This window comes from Microchirus variegatus, assembly GCF_963457635.1.
Source record: "Microchirus variegatus genome assembly, chromosome: 9".
Taxonomy (NCBI): domain Eukaryota; kingdom Metazoa; phylum Chordata; class Actinopteri; order Pleuronectiformes; family Soleidae; genus Microchirus; species Microchirus variegatus.
The window spans coordinates 6,606,787-6,632,133 of NC_139810.1; the positions used below are offsets into that span (position 1 = coordinate 6,606,787).

The following is a 25,347-nucleotide window of genomic DNA, read 5'->3' on the forward strand; positions in this document are numbered from 1 at the left end:
GTTTATTAAGCGCTACAAATAACCAGTGTACCTGTGTACTGCGTATGTGTGCCTTTGTTTTTAAAGTTTAGCATTACTTTAGAGACTCATTTTAACAAACGGGAGTCACATAAACATGACGTCACACGCGTCTTTTTCTGGTCAGTTGTCATGGAAACGCGTTAATGTGCGTTAATGTTGACGCTGTTAACGTACTAGTTACAAACTGATCTTAAAAAGATTTAACTGTACTGTTGCTATTTCTAACATATCGCACCTTTAAATGTGAGCGAACAGGACCTTGAGATGACAGAAACAAATGTAGGGGAAAAAAAAAAAAACGGAACGCATGACGCTTCCACACACTTAGCCACTTCCTTTTCATCTGGGTTCCTTTGGCTCGGCCTTATCAGTGACTGGCAGCGCATACGAGAACTCCCCTGCACTTCCATGTACCAAAGGTACCAAGCAGTGTTGCTGAGAGAGCAGATGTGGGTCAGAGCACAGCCTGTGATCCTGGGACCAACGGCTCCACTGCAAGTGCAGCGAAAACAAATAAAAGTTGTCTTCGCTGTGTACGGGGGGAACGAGATGAGAGGACAGGAGAGTGGAGAGGTGGATCAGTATGTTGTGCATTTTCTTTTTCCATCCATTTCTCTCATTATTGCTTTCCCTGGTGGAAACATCGTGTGATTCAGAGCCTTCGTGTTAGACGAGTTATGTGTGTGTGTGTTTGTGCGTTGTAAAACACTTTTTTAGAGCCACCTACCCTGCCCAGTCACCAGCTGCACTCTGCGTGCATGAGTGTGTGTGTGTGTGTGTGTGTGTGTGTTACAGACTGCGTTAGAGCGGAAGCTCGTAATACTGACCAGATTCCTCACCAGGCTCCGGCAGCCAAATCAAAGCTTGTAAAAGCCAAAGAAACAAGTGTACGCAAGCATTTTTATGATAAGTGATGAAATACTGCGAATGAGCACCGTGGAATATGAATCGCATGTGGCAGCTTTCTGCAGTATTCATTTAGGCAAGTGTGCAGTTCCCTGGTGTTTCTTCCATTGATATTGTGTTTATTTAAAAAAAAAAAAAAAAAAAAAAAAGGAATGAGCTGTAATCAAAGAAAATAAACAACGATCTGATCAAATCTGTGCCAGTGTGCTCGTCACATTTGGGACAAAGGAGTAAATTATACACAGTATTTTCTGTATATACGGAAGAGGATTAGTGCCACACAGGAAAAAAATATTTGAGTTCTGACTTTATTCTGAGAATTCTGACTTTCAACTCAAAATTCTGACTTTTAAAACTCAGAATTCTGACTTTTAAAACTCAGAATTCTGACTTTTAAAACTCAGAATTCTGACATTTAAACTTGGAATTTTGCCTTTAAAACTCAGACTTCTGACTTTATTCTGAGAATTCTGACTTATAAACTTAGAACTATGACTTTAAAACTTAGAATTCTGACTTTTAAACTCAGACTTCTGACTTTATTCTGAGAATTCTGACTTATAAACTTAGAACTATGACTTTAAAACTTAGAATTCTGACTTTTAAACTCAGAATTCTGACTTTATTCTCAGAATTCTGACTTTATGCTCAGAATTTTGACTTTCACCTCCAAATTTGACTTTAACACTCAGAATTCTGACTTTATTCTCAGAATTTTGACTTTAAACTCAAAATTCTGACTTGAAAACACAGGATTCTGACTTTATTCTCAGAATTCTGACTTTAAACTCAGAACTAAGGGTGCCCAGAATTGTGAGTTTAAAGTCAGAACTCAAATATTTTTTTTCCCTGTGTGGCCCTCATCCTCTTATATATATATATATATAAATATATATATACATTTATTCAAACAAAAAAATCTATGTAGACACCGGAAAATCCGCGTGTCTTTGTACTGATGTGTGTGTATTGTATGTGCATTTTTCCTGTGGTCTATAATAAGAGGTGGCTTGGCTGGTCGTGGAGGGTGTGGCCCCTGTGGCCTCCAAATTAAAGAACATAAAAAACAAGGGGATGAGGGGAAGAGTGAGTGGGGGAAACTGAATGGCTGTGGTTTCACGTCTCAGAGCTGCAGCTAAGGGAAAGTGCAGATGGTCACGGTGACATTAGTGCGAGGAGAAGCGAGAGAAAGATTCCTCACTGCTTGGCACAGATCTCTCCACACGCCTTCATCCTCGTCGCTCCTCAACCCGTTGCATCACACCGCAAAACAATGACCACTGGGAGATTTAGGATGTGGGTTCTCTTTGTTGTTACCGTTTTGCCTTTTACTAATGTACAATCTTTCCTTGGCAATCTTCGGAGGAAACAAGACGACGTCTCACTTCCAATTTCCGAGATGACTCAATTCGCCCTGTAGGACCTTCAGCTTTAGTGTGGGATCTTCAGATTAAGGGTGGACTTTTTTTTTCTCTCTCTCTTTTTTTCATTGGCAACGCTGAAAATAAGGAAGAAGACAACTTCTCTGTTTCTCTGATTAACACTTTCCTTGGAGACAAACGGTGCCTGAGGCTCTTGGATATTGAAATAGGATTTGATATCTTATTAACAAACCTAAAGGGATAGTTTAGTTTTTTCTGAAGTGAAAATATTCAATATTGAGATTTTCCGAGACCACCCTTGGGAGCAAGGGCTACCCAGAATGCATTGCGTGTTTTGCCATAACAAAGATGGCGCCGAAAGCAGCGAAAGGATTACGCTACAAATTAAATATTTTCTTTGTTAATAGAGATATAAAAAATATGAAAACCATTGTATTATCTTAGTTTAGGCCCATATTATAGATTACTGACGTCATTGTTGCGTAACATTTATTTTTATTTTACGATCTTTTTGTCAATAGCCGGCCGGTGCAGACAAGCGATCGTTTGCTATGGTTTACTTTTCAATAAGCCGTGGTGTGTGGTAACTGTCAACTGAATATGTCTGTGGTTGTGGTATTTGTATGAGTATCATCTTATAACTAACTGACAACTTAATAACTTGACTGACAAACGGATCGTAATAAATAATCGTGACGTAAATTTGTTCTTCTTCTTCGTCTTTTTTTGGAGTTGACAGACTGGACGCAGCTTTCGCGTTATTCTGCCCCCTACAGTCTGAAGACGTATCTGCATTTAAGGGGTGTCCCATTTCTAAATGACAAAATAACCCTCAACACTTGGTTTTGAGGGCCAGTTAAGATTAAGGCCTGAGCTTGAGGGTTAAGATGGGAATTGGAATTGGCCCTAAGTTCAAGTGTGTTATCTTGTGACTTCATTGTTTGAAATCCTTTGCTCAGATATTACACATTTACCAAACAAGGCAGCAGTACATCAGCAGCTCCTGTGTCTCTGCAGGATAAAAACACTGGTTTTCTCAAAAGGCTTTGGTGGGGAGTTTTCCAGCAATTAAGTCTTAAGTCTTAGGATGATACAAACAAATTCTGGGGAATAAATTCTTAAAATATCATTGACCTAATCAGGCATTTGTTTTTAAGGTAAGCTGTAAGTGGCTAGTGGCTAAAGTCAGTAGTAGTTAAATCGAGCTAAGGCCATTGTCCGACTAAGACAGGCAACAGACAACTTGCTTAGTCAGAACATACATGCGATTTATTGGATTGTGTATGTCTGACTCCGCATCCATAGGTGGCGCTGTATCTCTCTACGAGCTGTAGTGTGTAATGAATCAGTTTCCTGTTGACCTTTACGTCACAGAAAAACAAACAGTGGACGGCGAGATGGATCATACTGTGGTTCTTATGTTACTCGTCATCCAAATTAACGCCAATTCTGACTCCAGTCCGATTAAGGAATAATCGGATGAATGAATTATTGAGGTATGTTAGTCCAATTTAGACTAGCTCAGTTTTAGTCGGACTAACGTGTTTACATGACATTAAGAAAACCAAATTATTATATTAGTCCGACTAAAATCGGACTTTCAACTGAGTGAGTGTCTACCAGTCCCAAGACTGTTCTAGGCACTAGCAGTATGTGTGATTATATGTTAGTACATATAGTATAGGAAGAGTCCACTGTTACTCTGTGCAGTAAAACTGAGGTCAACGTTAAACAGAAAACATTGCGAAAAGGGGGGGAAACTGTTCTGAACCAATGACAATTTTCCACCTCATTACTCAGTTGTGCTTCGCTGTATGCAGAACTCCTCGAGATATACTGTACATTTCAAACCTTTTGGGAAATGGGCTTATTTACCTTTTTGCAATTAGGTGATAAATTGATTTTATGCTCTGCGGTAAATACGAAGCAGCAGTAACTTATTGGAGTCAAAAAACAGTTGGCCTGGCAACAGCTCGCTGCCAAAAAAAAAACAGTCCAGCATCTAACCCCCATGTGAATTCTTGTTTTTACACTTACTTTAGTCTGTTTTCAGTCTTTATGCTCCTCAGCTGCCCAGCTGCAGTTTCATATTCAACACATCTCTCATCCACCTCTCTGCCAGGATATGTGTGTTGTGTAAATTGATGTAAAAGCACAGTAAAAGTACCTGAAATCTGGTTTTTTTTTTTGTAGTTTGAACACAGCTGTTGCTTTCTCGCCCGCCTGCTTTGAAAAAAGGGCAGCGGCAGAGCATCATAGAGAGGCTTTATAGTCGGATACATTCCTGTGAGATCCCAGCTGTTGCATATCCCATGCAGAAATCTCTGGTCCGTGATGCCCAGCGAAGCATGAGGTGGAACCCAGCACTAGAGTTTATGGCTTGCGGAGGGCGGCGGTGATGGCTGCAGTGAGAGGGACAGGGAGAGGTCAGCGATGATGCTGCTGTGGCTTTATCATCACAGACCGCTCGATGACCTCCAGGTCAGAGAACTCAGTAAAGTTTGAGCTCTGAGTGCAAATCTTAAACATGAAGAACTCTTCTTCTTCTTCTTCTTCTTCTTCTTCTTCTTCGTGTGATTATTGCACACACACACAGGCTCAAAGGCGATAGGGTGCACGTGCAGAGACGCACTGTGGCGAGTTAATGATCGTTAACTGTAAGTTATGGCATGAAATGCCGCTGACCCTCTCTCCCGAGGAGGCGGCGCTGTCAGGTCCCTACAGCCAGATAAATATATCACGCAGGCATGATGTCATCAGGAGTCAGGATGTTTCCTAACGTCGTAATCGTCCTACTGTGGGTACTCACCCAGTACCCGAGAGATTAAAACCCTGCTTTCTCTTTATAGAATAAACATCTAGAGCCATCGAGCCCTTCCGTTTTTTCTCCTCCTCTCTCCGTTCAACTTATGGAAACGTTTACCTACGACTCATTTACACGACTGTACTTTTTGAGTAGAAGCTAAAATTGGATCATTATCGCATTATCAATCAACTTAGTATGACTTTTTTTTTTTTTTTAAGTGTTACATCACTTTTAATGGACGTCCAGATCGCGTCAATGGCGTCGTCCACGTTAACGCACGGCGCGTTTCCATGATGATTGACCGGAAAAAGACGTATGTGACGTCATGTTTTTGTGCCGCGGCACCAGAGTCCCTGCATCGTTTACCAGTTAGCTCCATTAGCTCCTTTAGCGCCGTTAGCGCGCCTCCAGTCAAACTGGAACGGTCTGGAACGAAAAGAGCAGCGCTACAAATAACCAGCGTATTTGTAATCATATGGTATATCGTAATATAGTATATGGCATAATGGTAATCCATATTTTAAAGTTCTCATCCTCAAACGTTAATATATTGATGGTATATTATATGCTAACACTCAAGTTTATATGACAAATCGAATCATTATCACAATTTCTGGCAGAATCATTGCAGTTTGATTATTTTCAGTCCTATTTACCACTTTACTCTTCGGGTATCAGGTGTGTTGTTAGAGTTAATGGCCTCTACAGGGAGGCAGACAGTGGTTCCCACAGTTCACTCAAAGGAACTGAAGGTGAGGGGGGGCGAAGCTTAAGCCATGACTTTAGAGAGCAGTGCCAGGGGTGAAACAACCCCCCCCCCACACACACACACACATTCATCACCCCCACAGAGAAGCGGAAGCGTGCGAGGCAGGGACTAAGAAGTGTGAGGGTGCGGAACAGACACTTGGGCTAATTCGAGCCGTCAGATCTGTCTGCTGCTGCTCCGGAGCCCGAGGTGTCAGAGAAGTGTCTTTAGGTCCACAGGGCCGGGGGATGAGAGGGGGAGGGGATGAGGGCAGAGGAGAGGGAAAACAGAAGGAAAAGGGAGGAGAGGGACGTACAACTCAGGCTATACATTCGCATTAATCTGTTTTCATTCAAAGGTGCAAAAATTCAGCATTTTAAGCCCAGTAAACAGAGCAGTGAGACTTCCTGGTTGGCTCTTATCAGCTGAAATTCACTATTGTTGTTTCTCACTAGTCGCCCTTTCTGAATCTGCAGGAGAGCGAATCAACTTCCTGTTCAGACCAGGACGCACGCCATGTAACAGTTCTGTTTACGCGTGTTAGTATGGACACAGATTTGTTCACATATCGTTCTTTTCTTTATCTGTAAATGCTGTTTTCAAACGAACAAGGAGTAGTATGGATGTAGTTTTAAGGTGCATTATGTAATAAATCTAAAGCAACTGGCCATAAAATCCTCCTAATATGTCACAGGGACTCAGGAATAATGTTCATATAACAAACTGAACTCACCAACAACAACAGTACAGGCAAAATATTTGCATTAAAAAAAATATTTTGCAGACTGCAAATCATGTTTATGTTTTGAAATCATGTTTTGGCATGTGGCGCCACCTACCGCCGTCTACCAATCATTGCAGTCAGTAGAGTCTCAGCTGCAGAGCAACCAAGGGTTGCCAGTTACGTCAGAAAACGAAACCTAAAAGATCTCGCTATTTTGAATTTGAATGTAGTAACCGTTTTTGGCCACATTCTTACATATGGCACCTTTAAGAAAAGTGGAAATATTCTGTACTGTTGCAGGCTCGGCCAAAACCTCAATATAATCCTGTGTAAAAAAAGGACACAGTTGACGGTTGTGGAACTGCTGGAAAAAACAACTGCTTTCAATGGAAAGTAGCCTGTACAAATTGGACAGAACTGGTGACGCTGATCTGTGGAAAAGCAGGTTCGGTTGGTCCAAAACGTTCCCACATTAGTTGCTGAAATGGATCAGAAAGGTTGTCAAAGAGGATTCGGCAAACCAGATCACAGGTTTTTGCTTCAATAGAAACACACACTCCAAAAATGCTGTGCATACTTAGGGGAAAATGTTGCTCAAACAAACTTTTAGGGTGAATTCCAATTCCTTGCTTAACCCTCAATCTCAAAAATGTGCGCTCCCTCTAGTGCAAGTGCTGTCCCGATTCTCAGAAAAATTAAGTTGAGGGGCAAGTTTAAGGGCTGTATCGCCCTCAATATTGAGATTTTCTGAGACCACCCTTGGGAGCAAGGGCTACCCAGAATGCATTGCGTGTTTTGACATAACAAAGATGGCGCCGAAAGCAGCGAAACGAGTACGCTACAAATGAAGTATTTTCTTTGTTAATAGAGATATAAAAATGATGAAAACCATTGTATTATCTTAGTTTAGGCCCATAATATAGATTACAGACGTCATTGTTGCGTAACATTTATTTTTATTTTACGATCTTTTGTCAATAGCCGGCCGGTGCGGACAAGCGATCGTTTGCTATGGTTTACTTTTCAATAAGCCCTGGTGTGTGGTAACTGTCAGCTGAATATGTCTGTGGTTGTGGTATTTGTATGAGTATCATCTTATAACTAACAACCTAATAACTTGACTGACAAACGGGTCGTAATAAATAATCTTGACGTAAATGTGTTCTTCTTCTTCTTTTTTAGAGTTGACAGACTGGACACAGATTTCGCGTTATTCTGCCCCCCGCAGTCTGAAGACGTATCTGCATTTAAGGGGTGTCCCATTTCTAAGTGACAAAATAACCCTCAACGCTTGGTTTTGTGGGCCAGTTAAGATTAAGGGTTGAGCTTGAGGGTTAAGATTGAGGGTTAAGATAGGAGTTGGAATTGGCCCTTAATCTGCATTTGTTACTGCATGTCAGCAGTGCAGTGAACCTCTAATCAATCTATTTTTGGAGTAAGATTTAAGCGGGCACGAGCGTCCACAGAGGCAAACACATTAAGGGAACCCTTTACTCTGGGCCACGAGGAAACATAAATCTTGGGCGACGGATGCTAACGCAAGCGCTAACCCTCTGGTCACCAGGTGCGTGGATTTTAGAAGAATGGAGAAGTCATCTTCCCTGCCCCCCCCCCCCCCCGCCTCCACGATATCTGTGATGTGTGATCTGCCGTGCACGTGTGTGGCCTGTGCACGTCAAATGATGTGGGATAACTGTGCATCATCAGCAGTTTGTGTAAAAAGTAAATCAGGCCCGAATGATAAAAGCAGCTCACTGTCACTGTGTGTGTGTGTGTGTGTGTGTGTGTGTGTGTGTGTGTGTGTGTGTGTGTGTGTGTGTGTGTGTGTGTGTGTGTGTGTGTGTGTGTGTGTGTGTGTGTGTGTGTGTGTGCGCTGTTGCATCTCTAATTATGGATTACACAAACCCATAATGATTGTGTGTGACGCACAAGACTGTACACTTCACAGGCAATACTTTGTGATAGCTGTGTGTGTGTGTGTGTGTGTGTGTGTGTGTGTGTGTGTGTGTGTGTGTGTGTGTGTGTGTGTGTGTGTGTGTGTGTGTGTGTGTGTGTGTGTGTGTGTGTGTGTTTGGACGCTGGCTACTTTAAATGAAGGCCTCATCTGGTAGGAAAGGGTGTGTTTCGCCATGTTTGTGGCGAGCGTACTCGTGCGACACAGGTGGTGGCAATGACGACGACTCGCTTCCTCCTGGAGGAAATCATAAATGCTCCCGCTTGGCTTTAACTGTGCCTGTCATCTAATCACTGCCACCTTCCTGTAACAACCTACGAGAGACAGAAAGTGAAAGAAACAGAGAGAGAGAGAGAGAGAGGACATAATCTGCTCTCATTGTTGCTGTTTAAGTGGAACTCAGAGTGGAAATGGGAACATTGGAGTGATAGAAATAGTAAGTGTAGTGTACAGCTAAAGAGCTTTTTTTGTTTTACAGTAAAGGGTGCGGGTGGAAGCTGCCGCTGGAGGCTAAAAAAAGGGACAGGTGTGGCTTCCTCCCTGGAGAGGCAGCACACCTGCACAGTGCTGCAGGAGGAGGGAGCGCTCCCTAGATTATGGCTGTGAAGAATAATCACACGGCCTGGAGTGCCGAGGTAAGGAGGAATCCGGAGAACATTAAGTCATTGTTTCCTGGAAAGGATAACAGATTTGAATCACAGCGCACACTTCCTTACAGTAAGCTGTGTGCTATTATGCTTCTGTTTCGCAGTACATCATCATAATATCCAGTGACTGTCCAAACACCCCTCAAGGTCAGGATCAATCAAGATAAAACATGTGCTCCTTTCTTTCTTTAACCATGTGTAACCGTTTAGGCTATTATAAATATCTTTAACAGAGGAATCAGAGAGAGGGGGAAAAAAAACAATTAACAGAATTAAGGGCAGTGGCTGTGAGGATGGGTCACAAGAAGGAACTCTTTTCAGTGGTTTGAGTGGGCAGTACAATGGTGACGTGGTTATTTTGTGGGTCAAATCCTAGTTTGACTGTCACTGTCCGAGTTTGCACAGTCCAAAGACATGCAGATTAGCATTAGCTTAAGCCCTAATGGCAGCTAGGATTGGCTGCAGCTTCCTTTGCAACCTGAGAACAAACTTTCTGCATTCTGTGTCTGCTCATTTCAGGACACGGCTTTCTTTGAGTTTTTGTAAAACTCAAGCAAGTGTCCTTGGGTCTGCTTATGGCAGTTCGACATGACTTAACTGGTGCTTCTTTTTTTTGTACCTACTCTGGCTAGGTTCCAAGTGAGCTGATCCGAAACTAAATTAAATTCAATTCAATTTTATTTGTGCAGCGCCAAATCACAACATACATAATTTCAAGGCAGTGTGCATAGACCGCATCATGCAGAGCAGAGAAACCCAAAAATTCACACAATGAGCAAACACTAGAGGCATCAGTGGAGAGAAAAAACGTCCTTTTAACAGAGGAAGAAATCTCTGACAGAACCAGACTCAAAGATGTGTTGCCATCTGCCTCGGCTGGTTGGGGTGAAAGTAAATGTGACGTCGTCAGACTACCGGCCACTGATTGGTCAGAGAGTGTCGTCATGAACGTGACGTCCAACACAGGAATCAAACCGAACATGGCCGAACAGTAGATCAGTCAAAAAGACTGAAAAATCCTGAAAACATGCTTTAATCTCCAACATTTAACAAGGACATTTCTAAAATCTCTGGTGTTTTTAGCGACAGGCAAAAGCCGGCGATCATGAGCTGAATCACAACTAGTTTCGCTGTACTTTTCGGTCAGTGCGGTCATCCAGAAAGTACATTAAAACAAATCGTTTTAATGAACTGATTCTAATGATTCAGTTGCACCGAAAAGAACTGCTTTGCTCGTCGCTAGTTTGCGTCGCGTATAAAACGACTTCACAGCAGATTTGTGCAGCCAGTATTACTATAGTAATGGAAACCAACGTGCCTGAAACTAAACCGAGTAGAGTAGAGCCGAGTAGTGCTAGAACTGTATGGAAAAGCACCGTTAGTTGTCTCTATTTGGACCAATCCAAGAGAATGTTGGGTTCCTCGGGTATGTCCACATGATTCCGACGTCATGGATGGTTAGTAGTATAAGTCCTTGTATATTTAAAGTTCAACAAAATGTGTTGAGTTGGCCTCATCTGTGTGTTCTTGTGCTCTTTGAAACATAGCTTAGACATGTGTGGATTCCAGCAGATTTCCTTGCGTGACCTCACGTCACGGCGTCCATGTCTTCTTCTTTGTCTCTTCTCTGGAAAGATTTACACTGTATGGAACATATGCAGTCAGCGTGTAAAGTTGGCAAAGTGAACTGCTGCTTACTTTACTGTATATATACGTATTGTACACGGCCCAGAAGATGACATTCATGTCAGGAGAACATCTGTGGCTGCTGGGAGTATTTCATTCTGGCCTGATTTATTGCTAGGAAACATTTTGCGGTCGCTACAGGAGTAATTTTTGTATACTTAATGCATGAGTTTGAAGGTCAGGGCTTGATGAAACCCTGAGCCACAGTGCAGGATTAGAAGCAATATAGAAGTGGAGGTAGCAGGAAGAAGTGGGTCTGATTTAAGTCTACAGCCAAATCCAAATAAACCTGAACTCCATTGTGTTCAGGAAGAGTTGAACAGCTTCCCGAAAGCAGTCCAGTGTGTGTCCGTTGCAGATAGAGGACAATCGGAGCCTAAAGCTCGGCCATCTAATGGCCAACAGGGTGCAGAGAGCTGTGCCTCGTTGACGAGTAATTAGATCCTTTCTTTTACTCCTGCTCTGTCCAATCATTTCACAGTGCTGCCTTTGTGTTGTGTCCTGCAGCAGCAACTGGGTTTAATAGAGACATCAACAAAAGAGGATGTAGCCAAGTGAGGGGGGGGGGGCTATGCAAAGGAAGAGGGTAAACAAGGGGAATGAGAAAGTGGTGAAAGAGGCAACAACATTTGCATCATCACCGACAGCTGCGCGCTGTCATCAGACATTTGCTGGAATTGTAACGTACTTGTGCGTGTGTGTGTGTGTGTGTGTGTGCGCATTTGTCCGCTGATGTGTGAGCGCGATGATGACGGGACTCCGTTTTTCCTGCCAAACACGGAGGCAGTCAACTCTGATAAAGAGTTGTTGAGTAACGATGGCTGATGGCGGACGCATGACTTTCCTCTCCTGAAGGATTCATCGTATATCGCAAATTGAAATTGCAGTTTGGAACAATGCGATTAACAAATCAGGTGCAGTTTCCGAACGAGTATTGATTGTTTTTAGCTGCAGTATTCTCATTGTTCCGTGTGAGCTGCACTCAGAGGAGGATGATGTGTACACTAACGTTCAAACGTCTGGGGTCACCTATACAATTTTTTGGGTGTTTTTCATTAAAAGTCACACTTTTATTCATCAAAAGAGTTGCAAAATTAATAGAAAATAAAAGATTAGAAATAATGATTTTTATTCAGAATAATAATTTTGCCCTTTCGTCAAAGAACCAGTACAGAACATCATTGAACAAGGGTTTTCTAATCATCCAATAGCCTTCTAACGTGATTAGCAAACACAACGTACCATTAGAACACTGGAAATGGGCCTCTATACACCTATGTACATATTCCATTAAAAACCAGACGTTTGCAGCTAGAATAGTCGTTTACCACATTAACAATGTATAGAGTGTATTTATGATTCATTTAATGTTATATTCATCGAAAAAAAAGTGATTTTCCTTCAAAAATAAGGACATTTCTAAGTGACCCCAAACTTTTGAACGGTAGTGTATATGTGTGTGTGTGTGTGTGTGGGGGGGGTTCTGTCTGACAGCTGATGAAGACAGAGGTGGAAGGAGACCTCGGAGATGATGAGAGACAAGGCAGTGACCCCTGGGATGTCCTGCTGGGACCCGAGAGGAGCAGGGTCAGGTGGGGCACGTCTTTGGGGGTACAGTGGGGGGTTGAAAAGCTGGTGTGTGTGTGTGTGTGTGAGGGGATGAGGAGAGAGGAGGAGACGAAGCCCCGACTCATGAGAACCAGATGACGTTCTGGGGGCGACGAGAGGAAGACGAGGAGAAGAAAGGGTCTCGTAAAAGCTGTCAGAGCTCACCTGCGTCTCTCTATCAGGGTTTAGTGTGCTCCAGATGCATCGCCCCCAGTGCTCGTGAAAGTTTCCGTCGTAAGCCAGCATGTGTAACGCTCGATGTGCTTAATCTGATAATCTAACTGATGATGTCAGCTCCTCGCTGACAAGAATAGAAAAGACACACTTTGTCTGTCTCGTTGGGTGTCATATAAGTCACAGTGTTCCTGCAGTGTTTTCATGTCTGCTGGTTGTGTTGACACCAATAGAATTGAAATGAGTCTGACATCGATGTACATTTTGTATTTTTTCTCCAGTGGAGCACGACAAGGAGTTCCTCCCGGTGCGTCGGCATCACAAAGAGTTCAGGTTCGACCTCTCGCGGATCCCGGAGGGCGAAGCGGTCACCGCTGCGGAGTTTCGCATATATAAAGACTTCATTCACGAAAGTTACGACAATGAGACGTTCCGCGTCAGCGTCTACCAGGTGCTGGAGGAACACTCTGATAGGTGAGTATCTGAAAAGATTAGTCGTTCGAGTAGTTAAAGGAGACATATTACGCAAAATCAACTTTTTAATCATGTTAATACTTATTATATTTGGGACTCTGGAGGCCCTATGAGTCGGCAAAGTGTGAAAAAAGATGACTCAGTCTAAGTACAGGAGATAAAACACGCTATGTTGACTTCCGTACTCATTGCTACATCACTATGAGACATTCGTGGAATTGTTGTCTCACGTAGCTCCGCTATGTCCCTAAAAAACTTGAAAGTGCAGGCAAGGCAATAGTATCCGGAAGAGCGGAAGTCTGCAAAGTGTTCTATTCTTGTCTGCACAGTGCAGCACAGAGTTCAACACAAACTTCCAGCCTCAGAGGATTAACATGATATATATGACGGCAATGTGCCGGCTAGAGTCTGCAAATGATGGCTTTTCCAAATGCTAACTGCTGTTAGCTGCCGTTAGCCTCAGTGACGCTGACGTAGTTTCCTGTGTCTCATTTGCATTTAAAGAGACAGGCACTCAAAAACAGGGCTGTTTTGGCAGAGTGATTGAACTGCTGTGGTGTTTCATCCTTAAGGTATTTTGACCAAAGCATGTCACAGACATGTTCATTAGGACACCAGTTCCATGTTCATTAGGTTCACTTGGAGAAATAGGGTATAATATGTCTACTTTAAGATTGTCTTTCACTGGAGATCAGGGGCCCAGACCAAAGCCTTGACTGAAACACCTGAATTCAATACTTCACAGTTATCAATAATCTTCTCCCTGCTGCTAACCTGAGCCATCCTGAAGATGTATACAATTGTGAAATGGTCTCCCGGACCCCTCGTGAAGGTTTCTGTTGTCCGGAGGGAACAACACGGTCATTTAGAGCTCGGCGACACACTATCTGCCCTAGGCCACAAAACAGGTCGGGATTCACGATCTCCGATGGCAAAGTGAGCAGAAAAACCCAGAGTTCACCGTCGAACAATAGCGTTGACTCGGATATGCACTGATTCACTCACTACTTTTCACACACCCTCCCCCCCCTCTCCCCTCTTTTTCACAGCTGTGTTTTTGTCTCTCACTTTCTCTCTTGCTCTTTGGCTTTCTGGCTCTCCGTCAAAATTCCAGCCAGTGATGGACTGTGTATAGTGTATGAAAGGACTGGTCGTTTATAAAGCCATTATTGTCAATTAAGAAAATGAAGTGTTCCCTTGGGCCTCACCATCTGGAGCCCACTCTCTCTCTCTCCCTCCACACCTCCCTCCCATCTCGCTCTCTTTGATTCATTCCGTCTCACTCTGCCGATTCCCTCGCTCTCTTCCCGCCCACTTTGCTCCGCGCTCCGGTCACTTAGATTTACACTCCATCACATGGTTCCAACCTGTCTTTTGTAATTGCTCGTATGATCCAAATGACTTTAAATGTGTACCTTTTTTTTTGTCCTCTCCAGAGAGTCAGATCTGTTCCTCCTGGACTCACGGGTGATCTGGGCAGCAGAGGAGGGCTGGTTGGTGTTTGATGTGACAGCCACCAGTAACCACTGGGTCCTGAACCCTGGCAGGAACCTGGGGCTGCAGCTGGCTCTGGAGACCACAAATGGTGAGCGTCACTCAGATCAGTCTATTCCGTAGTGTGTAAAAACTTACAGATGGTCATGTTAATGGTAGACAGACGCATAGACAGCTGTAGATTTTCGAAAACAGACCAAAAAAAAGAGAACAAAAACAGGTTGCTGGTTTGCTCACCGAGTAGAAAAAGGGCAATTTGACTCCAGCTTGCTTCCCTTTGCCCTGTGTCCATCACAGACCATAATATATAGACAAACAATCATCCACTCTCACACCTACAGTCAGTTTAGAGCAGGGGTGTCAAACTCATTTCCACTGAGGGCCACATCAGCATAATGGTTACCCTCAAAGGGACAGATGTAACTGTCATACAGAATAAATGTAACTAAATAGAATGTAAACTAAAGGTAGCTACTCTGTAATATATATTCTGTATTTATTACTTATTCAAGTTACAAATATGATGCATTATAGATGTTACCCAGTGCGCGATGGTGTTTCTTGTCAAACTAACTAAGTTTTAAAAGTGTGTATCTGGTCGGGTCAGACCTGCTCACATACCTTCAGCATGCACTGCTTCATAAACACACCCTCAGAAAAAGACTTTGAAAGCTAGTTTTCACTGCCGCATCGTTTTTGGTTGTGGCTTTTGTGAACACATTCTGCTGCGATCGCAGTCTCAATCTCAATTTCACTCGTCGCGTGATGCGTATACAATGATGCACTGCGATCTAGTGGCGGGATGCCGTCACTTTGCGGGTAACACAATCGCCATGCATTATGGGAAATGTAGTTTATGGTCAATGCACGCCTTAGAGCAGCATAGACCTAATTTAACACAGATTTTTAAGACCAATTAATCACTCACGGGGCCAAATAAAATGATGTGGCGGGCCACATCTGGCCCCCGGGCCTTGATAATCCCCATTATTGCATGTTTTTGGACTGTGGGAGGAAGTTGGAGAACCTGGAGAAAACACCACGCACACGCTCTCATGCAAGACCATGCAAACAAACACGTAGAAAGACCCTGGTTCCAATCAGGTCACGGAACCTGCGTCTTACACCAATCGTGAGGCCCGGAATGGGAACATCATTACAAAATTGACATCATGTTCTATTGAAGAAGACCTGAAGACCATTAACTCCACCGAAAATAGTTCACAGACATTATAAATCAATCATTTCTTATACACTTCCATTCAAATGAAGTCCTTTATCCAACCTGCAAAGTTGCCCCTGGTGGATAACTGCTTTTCCCAGCTAGCGAGCTAGCTAGTTTTCACTTTTCAAACTGGAAGACGACGTCCAAGTATAGAGGTAGTACGTACGTCCAACAGTTTGTATGTGACCGGGGAACATAGGACCCTCTCTCTAAAAAAGGGTTCTATGTTCCCCGCTGTTCACCCAAAAGGACCCGGGGAACATAGGACCCTACCCCTTACCCTAACCCTTACCCTTACCCTTACCATAACCCTAACCCTAACCCTACCCTACCCTACCCTAACCCTAACCCTTTACCCTGGAGCTCCACACCCAGGCTTCCACAAAGTGGGGAACATAGGACCCTTTTTTTAAAAAAAGGTCCGATGCTCTCCGATCGGGGAACGTAGGACCCGGGGAACATAGGTACGACCCCGCCAGCTTCCTTTGGTGGCACTTGGAGGGAAATCAGAAATACTGTTTTGTGCGTACAAAAAAATTAACTAATTAGAGTCACCTTATCTCTTGCTCCACTTTAATCTAATTTCACTGTACCAGTCTCTGGAGTAAATATTGTGCCTTCAACTCAAATGCACCTTCCTGCTGGGGGCAGGGGTAAAAGTTTAAAAAGAAACACGAAGAGAAACAGCCAGCAGCCTGGCTGCTGTCCAGCAACAGGAAAGAACTGTAAAAAAAATCCCAATTTGAACAAATAACCTTGAGTTAAACATCTGCCAGTATTAATACACAGGCTGGCCGTGTTGCTTAGTAACTTAGTAGAAAGAAAACAAAGTGCTTGTCAGTGTTTGAAGCCTCTCAATCCCCAGTGCTCGCTGCACTCAGTGCCAATCTGATGTTTTTTATCACTCTGCTTCTTCACCTGCTTTCATTTCCTCATCCACATCGTTCATTTTTTTAATTTAAATGTTGGCTATTCGACCATCTGCCATTTCCACCAGTGGGCTTAATTACCAAGAGAAAGTTTGTTTTGGTTACAAAACAAGTTCAGTTGATCAATAAATCATGCGCCCCCGGTGGCCAAAACAAATATAATGAAAGCAAGACTTTAACGGGGGAATCAATATAAATGTGCATAATGTAATTTTTCTCTCAGAATGACACTGTCGTAATGAGCCAAAAGGGATAAAACACCAACATGCAAATGCAGCCTCCGTGCTTGAAGTGAAACAGTTGATATTGCAGTTCATGAATGGGTGAGAAGGTAGAAAAAACACTACCGTTCAAAAGTTTGCGGTCACTTAGAAATGTCCTTATTTTTGAAGGAAAAGCACCTTTTTTCAATGAATACAACATTAAATGAATCAGAAATACACTCTATACATTGTTAAAGGTGCATTATGTAATAAATATAAAGCAACTGGCCATAAAATCCTCTTAATATGTCACAGAGACTCAGGAATAATGTTCATATAACAAACTGAACTCACCAACAACAACAGTACAGACAAAATATTTGCATTAAAAAAAATATTTTGCAGACTGCAAATCATGTTTTGGCATGTGGCGCCACCTACCGCCGTCTACTAATCATTGCAGTAAGTAGAGCTGCCGCGCAACCACGGGTTGCCCGTTCTGTCAGAAAACGAAACCTAAACGACCTCGGTATTTTGAATTTGAATGTAGTAACCGTTTTTGGCCACATTCTTACATATGGCACCTTTAATGTGGTAAACGACTATTCTATCTGCAAACGTATGGTTTTTAATGAAATATGTACATAGGTGTATAGAGGCCCATTACCAGTGTTCTAATGGTAATGTTTGCTAATCGTGTTAGAAGGCTATTGGATGATTAGAAAACCCTTGTGATGATGTTAGCACAGCTGAAAACAGTTTTACTGGTTCTTTGACAAAAGGGCGAAATTATTATTTGGAATAAAAATCCTTATTTCTAATCTTGTCAATGTCTTGACTATATTTTCTATTCATTTCGCAACTCTTTTAATGGAAAACACCCACAAATTGTACAGGTGACCCCAAACTTTTGAACGGTAGTGTAAATGTGCGTTATGATAGAACATGCTTAAGCTTCCACTGTGTGACTTTCCCTCTGAAAACACCATGGAGAATCTCATGGAGAAGATAAGTCAAACCCTGCTCCTGCAATCATCCATCATTCTGTCGTACCCTCAGCATCATCAGCAGCCGTGCAGAAAACACGTCGACTCATTGCAGCGATAACATCTCAGCAGGAGTTGTGTCATCGTCACAAAACGGCTCCGATGTTAGTCACTGGGAAACTTTATCAACAAACAGCGCGGGGGGAACAAAAGAGCGTGTTTGAGAATTGATCTTGTCACCAGGATGACAGGATGTTACATGTTGCTTTTGAAAAAAAAAAAAAAAAGGAGTGAATTAGCGTTCACGAGTGTGTGTCTGTGTGTTGGGTGAGCGTGTGCAGACAGGCACATGGGACGTTTTTTTTGTTTTTTTTTACCACCAAATGGTCATCAGAGAGACATTCTTCTGTCAGAGAAAAGACAGCGCACACGTGCAGCCGCGAGCGTGCACACAAACACACACACACACACACCCACACACATATCTCAAACCGGGAGACGAGAGACTTTGTTTGATGTTCCGTGTGCGTTTCGCTTTTGGCATTTCTGAGGAGGAGAAAGGGATGAGAAAAAGGGAAAGGAATTCACAGAGGGAAATCTAATTTGTGAAACTCAATGTGGCTTTCAAGGCATGGCATTTGAAGAAGAAGGACCACACGCACGCGCACACATGCAACGTGAACGTCTGCACACCAAAAGAAAACAAAAAAAACACATTAATACATGATAAATATCTTTCAATTGCCACGTTATTCTCTGTGTCTCCCCCTACAGGAGAGAGTATGAACCCTCGCGTGGCGGGGCTGATCGGTCGCAGTGGGCCTCAGAACAAACAGCCCTTCATGGTGGCCTTCTTCAAAGCCACCGAGGTGCACCTGCGAAGCATCCGCTCCACGTCCACCGGGAACAAACAGCGCAACCCAAACCGCGCCAAAGGGGCAAAGAGCCAAGAGGCGCTCAGAGTGGCCAGCGTCGCAGGTAAACACCCACAGTAGTGATGCATTCGCACGGGGGCAGCCATGGATTTAATTTGGCTTTTGTTGGCTTCGTGGACTGGGTCACAGATGAGACACAGTAGGAAAATGTGAATACAAAACCCAAATTAAAGCAGCAGTGGAAGTGATCTTCATGAAGAGAAGCAATGTTACATTATTTCTATGCTGCTAATAAGGGCTCTTTCGGGCAATACTAGACCTGATTGAGATTTGTGTGTATACAGCAGCAGCACTACATGGGGCGGGCGGGGACAAGGATATGCATTTATATTCCGTCATGCTACTGCTGCACCGTCAGGTTTTTTGAAGAGTAGAGTTCACTTCTTTGTGTTTTCAGTCAAGATCAGTTTGCCGACAGCTCGCTTTACTAGCGCAATGCTGCTGTTGCCAGATCACTTCCCGTATGCAGCTCGGGAAGTTGAACTGACTAAGGGGTGCTTTCACTCTAGGATAGTCCGGGGGGGGGTGTGATATATTGTTTTTGGTGGCTCTGTCCGTTTGTGTTTTCGATACATGCACTTGCTAATATGACCAACAGAGGCCGCCAGAGGCTTGTTGCTTGAATTGCAATCAAGTCTGATTGCCTTGTTTAGTTTGGTTCGCTTTCACACTGTTTTGTAAATGGACCAAACCGCGTCACGTCACACAGAGCCACATTTTCAGGCGGACCAGAGTTTGGCTAAGCTTTCACACCTGTCCAAACGAAGTGGACTATCTGAGGAAACCAACCCTGGTCCGTTTAAAGTGGACCAAACTAGCTCATTCACTAATAGTGAATTGTGTATCGCTAAGTTTTAAGGCTAAAAAGCCAAAGATGGTTTAAACTGTAATGTTACTGAAGTGAGGTGCTGTGCTGACAAGTAATCCACAGACGAAACAAGAGAAACTGAGAAAATAAAGTGTAACATTCATTGGCAAACTAGCGCTTAACACAACAGATACAGAATACGTTTTAAGTATTAAGAATCTATTATATACAGCAGGTTTACACAGCAAATCATCACAAGTTAAAACAACTTGGCCTTCTTTGTTGTATCATCCAGTCGAGTTTATCCACCATTTCTATGGCCAAAGGTGATCTTTCATTCCTAAATTCAACCACCTTGAAATAATGTTACAGTGCACTTTTTTTTTTTTTGTGCTGTACGTCGGCCAACACATACATCGTGTTCGCTATTCAAAAGCAAACACTCGTACGAGTTCACGTGTATACGGCGCGTCCAAAACCAACAAAAGTACAGTTGCTATTGTTGCCGTTGGAAGTGATGGGATCCTCGCACGGCAGAAGTTGCCGTGTGAGTCCGGGGGTCTTGGTTCAGGAGGTGCGAGAGGAGCTCTGTTTATATGAAGCACTGAAACGTTACACTGTAATGCCTCGGCTTCAAATATCCCTCCACTGTCTTCGTTTATTTACACGAGCATTACGGCACAGTCGGGGGGCCAAGTTCCCTGCGCGGAGGTGAGGCAGCACAGGCATTTTATGGCGGCGCACATCTGTGGTGTGCTGTGGGGCAAGCGGGGCCACAACACATGGGCCAAAATGGGCCCGCTTGGAACGCTGGATACCAGTGGTCTTTAACTGGATGATGAGAACCAGCCACTCTTGATCACTTCCAATGAGAACCACACTCGGGGGGGAACTAATGCACCGCAGAGTCCCAGAGGTCACCAGAAGAAGAGGAAGATAATGTTAGATAGAAAACAGACTATTCTTCTCCAACACATGGACGGCGTAATAAGGCCCTGAAATGAGTGTGGAGAAAGGAGAAGAGGATAAATAAAAGGCTCGAAGTTATGAAAAAATGTGGCCAGCCTACTCTTTGTGCACATCTGTTTCAGCCAGTGGGAACTCAAAGCCCAGCAGAGTGATCTTCTAAGCAGGGTGGCCCATTCATTTGAAGCAATTACCAAACTGCTGCTGTATCTGGAGGTGATTTCCTTCAGTCATTGTCTAAATGTTAATGTTGTATGTGGGGACGCTGGCTGTGTTTGGATCTGTTCTTTGTCCTCTGCTTAATTTAGGCCCGACTGTGGTATATATTTAATCTTCGCAGCTGAATGAAATCACTGCACATGACTGTACTGAATCTCTCTCTCTCCCTCTCTCTCTCTCTCTGTCCTTTTCCTCAGAAAACAGCAGCACTGAACAGAAACAGGCGTGCAAGAAGCACGAGCTCTACGTCAGTTTCAGAGACTTGGGGTGGCAGGTACGAAAAAGTGTTCAACCAGGTTACAGAAGCCTGAGATCAGACCGTCCATGTTATCCCAGAGTCCTGATGAATGACCCAGCCCATGTACAATACCGTTCAAAAGTTTGGGGTCACTTAGAAATGCCCTTATTTTTGAAGTAAAAGCCCCTTTTTTTTCAATGAATATAACATTAAACGAATCAGAAATACACTCTATACATTGTTAATGTGGTAAACGACTATTCTAGCTGCAAACGTCTGGTTTTTAATGGAATATGTACATAGGTGTATAGAGGCCCATTTCCAGAAACCATTTCTCCAATGGTACATTGTGTTTTCTAATTGCGTTAGAAGGCTACACTCTTAGAAATAAGGGTTCCAAAAGGGTTATTCTACAAGGGCTGAGGTTCTACCTGGAACCATTTGCTTCTGAAAAACCCTTTCCCGAAGGAAGGTTTTTTCAAGGGTTCTTGGTAACACTAATGGTTCTAGTAAGAACCATTTTGATCCAGAGAACCCTTTAAAACCCCTTTCCTGAATAAAGGGTTTTAAAAGGGTTCTTGGTGGAACCTTTATAAAAAAAAGGTTCTATCTGGAGTCAAAAAGGGTTCTCAAGCAAAAAGAACCTTATATGGTTCGACTTAGATGATTAAAAAAACCTTGAAAACCCTTGTACAACACAGCTGAAATCAGTTTTTGCTGGCTCTTTGACGAAAGGGCAACACTATTATTTTGAATAAAAATCATTATTTCTATGTAGTCAATGTCAATGTCTTGACTATATTTTCTATTCATTTTGCAACTCTTTTGATGAATAAAAGTGTGACTTTTAATGGAAAACCTGTATAGGTTACCCTAACCCTAACCCTTTGAACGGTAGTGTATATACTTAATTCAATGTGTTGCTTCTAAAGCCCTGTTTCCATCAAGTGGTAGAGTTTCTGTTGGCAAATGAGAAAGAAAGGTATCAAAATAGCTGATCCGTACCATGCCAGTTTTTAGCCCACACTGCAGATCACTGACTGGTCGAAAGAAAATCATCTTTTATTCTGTAACAGATGGTATTTTGGTGCAAAAACGCTCAAACAAAGCTTGACTTGTTGGACGTCGCCTTGGTTTTCTGTGTCGTTTTACTGTGTTTTTCTTCTCCTTCGTGGAGTTTATTGACAAGTTCGGCACTGGTATGACGTCACACTACTTACACAGCTGTGAAATAGCGACGCGATGTACACGTATGAGGCCTCATGGTAGAAACACAATCCAGATCAGGTTGTGCCATTCCAAAATGCACTGAAACAAACTTAGCTGCACTCAGTGGAAACAAGGCTTTACTTTCCAGTGACTACAATTCACATCCTCATCCTTCTCTCTCTGTCTCCCTCTTCACTATCAGGACTGGATCATCGCTCCAGAGGGATACGCCGCGTACTATTGTGAGGGAGAGTGCGCCTTTCCACTCAACTCCTACATGAACGCCACAAACCACGCCATTGTGCAAACCCTCGTGAGTATAAGCGGGAAACGAAAAACCCAGCAGTCGTGTTACGAGTCTAATCATGTCATCAACTAACTGTCAGGGGCAGAGGAAGGAAAAGTTGATTCTTTAGATGCATTGGGTTCTCAGTCTTGGCCGCTCACAGCTGAAGAAACCACGAAACAAACAACAAACAACGCGTGGAACAGTGCTTTGTGTCCCGTTTTCTGTGACTCACGTGTCCCACTCGCAGGCTTCCTTCAGTGATTCCAAACCTTCATCTGCGACTCAAAGGGAGAGCGTGATTACAAACCAGCACCAGCTGTGACGGTCGACTCGCAGCTGGTTTCACGAGCCATCTCCATATATGGCCACTTCCTGCCGCAGCTGACGGCCGACCACGCCCACTTCCACCGCCAATGATCGGAAATTTAAAAAAAAAAGGAAATGGAATTATTTTCCCGTAAAAACACGGCGTTGTTTCAGGAAATGTCGGGAAACCGCCTCAAATAATGATTTTAGACAGGGTGTCCGCGGGGTCTTAAAAAGTCTTAAATCCAATAATTTGAATTTAAGGCCTTAAAATGTCTTAAATTCTCCTAATATCTCAAAAAAGGTCTTAAATACAATTTTGAAAGGTCTTAAAAATCTGTTAACGTAACTTTTATGTAAAACGTGCATAAACTTCCGTCTCGCTTTGAAATGTTTCTATTTTTGAGGATGCGATAACATAACGACAACACAGAACTAAAGGAGGCCACCTGTGCATGCCAGGCCTGTGTGTGGCACTGTAACGCTGCTACACCACATCCACAGAATGAAGAAACCCAGGAAAGAAAGGAAAGAAAAATAAGTTATCATAGAAAAATAAAAGTTATCATAAAGAACAAACAGGAAGAGGACAGTGTTTTTGGTTGGTGGTGATTTTTTCCCCCCACTCTGGGAGCTGTTTTCAAACATTTGAATCCATTTCTGTGCGAATAAAACACAGATACAATAACAAGAATGTTGGCGGATTCACGTACACATGTTTTCGCGTCGACACCCCCTGATTTCTGTATTAAATACTGCTGCTGTTACTGTTGTTTTTCTCAGAATTCTGTTGCCACGGTCAGCGAAACAAGACCCAAATGCAGTTTTCAAACCAAACGAGACTTTAATAAACTAAATAATAATAATAATAATAATAATAATAATAATAAAAAAACTACAAACAATCAAAGGCAGAGGGAGGTTACAAGATAAAAGAAGAAAATAAACTAAATACCGGAACACACAAGGAACACGGAGCGGAGCTAAGTGAACGGAACAGATGAAAACAGACAGAGATGAAATAAATAAATAAGGTAAACAGAACTCAGTGACTTACCTCGCATTCACCGCAAAGTTCGTGAGTCTCAGGGTCGAGGACGAAACTGCGAGAAAAAAAAAAGACACATGGAAAAATCGAAAACCAGAGCAAACCAGAAACAAAACCAAGCCAAAGTTCATAAAAACGACCGCATAACGTGCAAAAAAAAAACACAACAAAGGAATCGCACATCTCATCATTTACAGTCGGAAATGATAAATAACTGGAAAAGCACACGGAGAGCGCAGACCTCGATACGGAATGAAACACAGTTCACAATTAAATAGACATATTAATGATGCTAATGAAATGCTAATGAAACTATAAATGTCATAAGGTTTGAGAGAGTTTTTAGACCTGTGGGGAACAGGATTTCAAGCATCGACAGAGGCGACCCTAGACTTTCAGGGGCCCCAGGATAAGACGCTAATTGGGGCCCTTCACCATCAACAAATGAAAACCCTGATCAGTGCTATTAGTGAAAATTTTGTGATCCGTAGACGGACTCAGAGTGCTTTTCTAGTTATTTATGTTTTTTTTGGGATCCAAGATGTGGGGATTAATTAAGGACATTTGGATGTAACGCAGGTTAGCTGTATACTGCATAGCGCTCAGCTAGCGCTTCACCCACACCCGGTAATAACACATCGTTTCCGGTGTCCAACAGCAAGATCCGATTGCTATCCGAACACGCTATTTATTATGCTATCTATTATAACATCGGCGCGTTGCCATAACAACAACAACAACAACAACAACAACAACAACAATAACAACAATAACAACATTAGCCGCACGTGCAAGTCGCGCTATTGTGTGGACTCCCCTTTGCTTATCGAGGCAGGGGAAGAAGTCGTTTTTGACTAGCGTAAAAAACGTTGACAGCAAGCTTTCAGGCGCTATTCCGATCACACACTCACTCTTTTTAATGACAGGTGTAAAGGGGGCCACTATGTGCCTGGAGCCCCCCCCCACCACCCTTTCTTCAGGGGCCCTTTTGTCTCGTATGCCTGCCCTGTCTGTGCACCTTTGAGTATCTGTGGAGCGTTAACTACATCATCTACATCTGTTAGTCCAACTTTTTCCTGAATAGTACAATGTCTGGTTTCAGTCGAAATGAACACAATGGTTTGATTTCTTTTTTTTTTTTCCACTCTAATGTCACGTAAACGTACTAACTTCACCTCTCTCTCTCTCTCTCTGTCTCTCTCTGTCTTCCAGGTTCATTTCATTAGTCCGGAGACGGTCCCTAAACCGTGTTGCGCTCCCACGCAGCTCCACGCCATCTCCGTGCTCTACTTTGACGACAGCTCCAACGTCATCCTCAAGAAATACCGCAACATGGTGGTCAGAGCCTGTGGCTGCCACTAG

The 25,347-nt window shown here is 43.1% G+C and overlaps 1 protein-coding gene across 1 annotated transcript in view; it reads left to right on the plus strand.

Annotated features, from left to right (window-relative positions):
* bmp7b (bone morphogenetic protein 7b) overlaps positions 1–25,347 on the plus strand; it is a gene marked incomplete at its 3' end in the record, with an annotated part of 39,827 nt that extends 14,480 nt beyond the window's left edge. Inside the window, exons 2-7 of the mRNA XM_083895195.1 lie at positions 12,938–13,130; positions 14,567–14,715; positions 18,742–18,945; positions 21,093–21,169; positions 22,545–22,655; positions 25,198–25,347. Coding sequence (XP_083751321.1) covers positions 12,938–13,130; positions 14,567–14,715; positions 18,742–18,945; positions 21,093–21,169; positions 22,545–22,655; positions 25,198–25,347 — 884 coding nt within the window. The remainder of the gene's footprint in view (positions 1–12,937; positions 13,131–14,566; positions 14,716–18,741; positions 18,946–21,092; positions 21,170–22,544; positions 22,656–25,197) is intronic.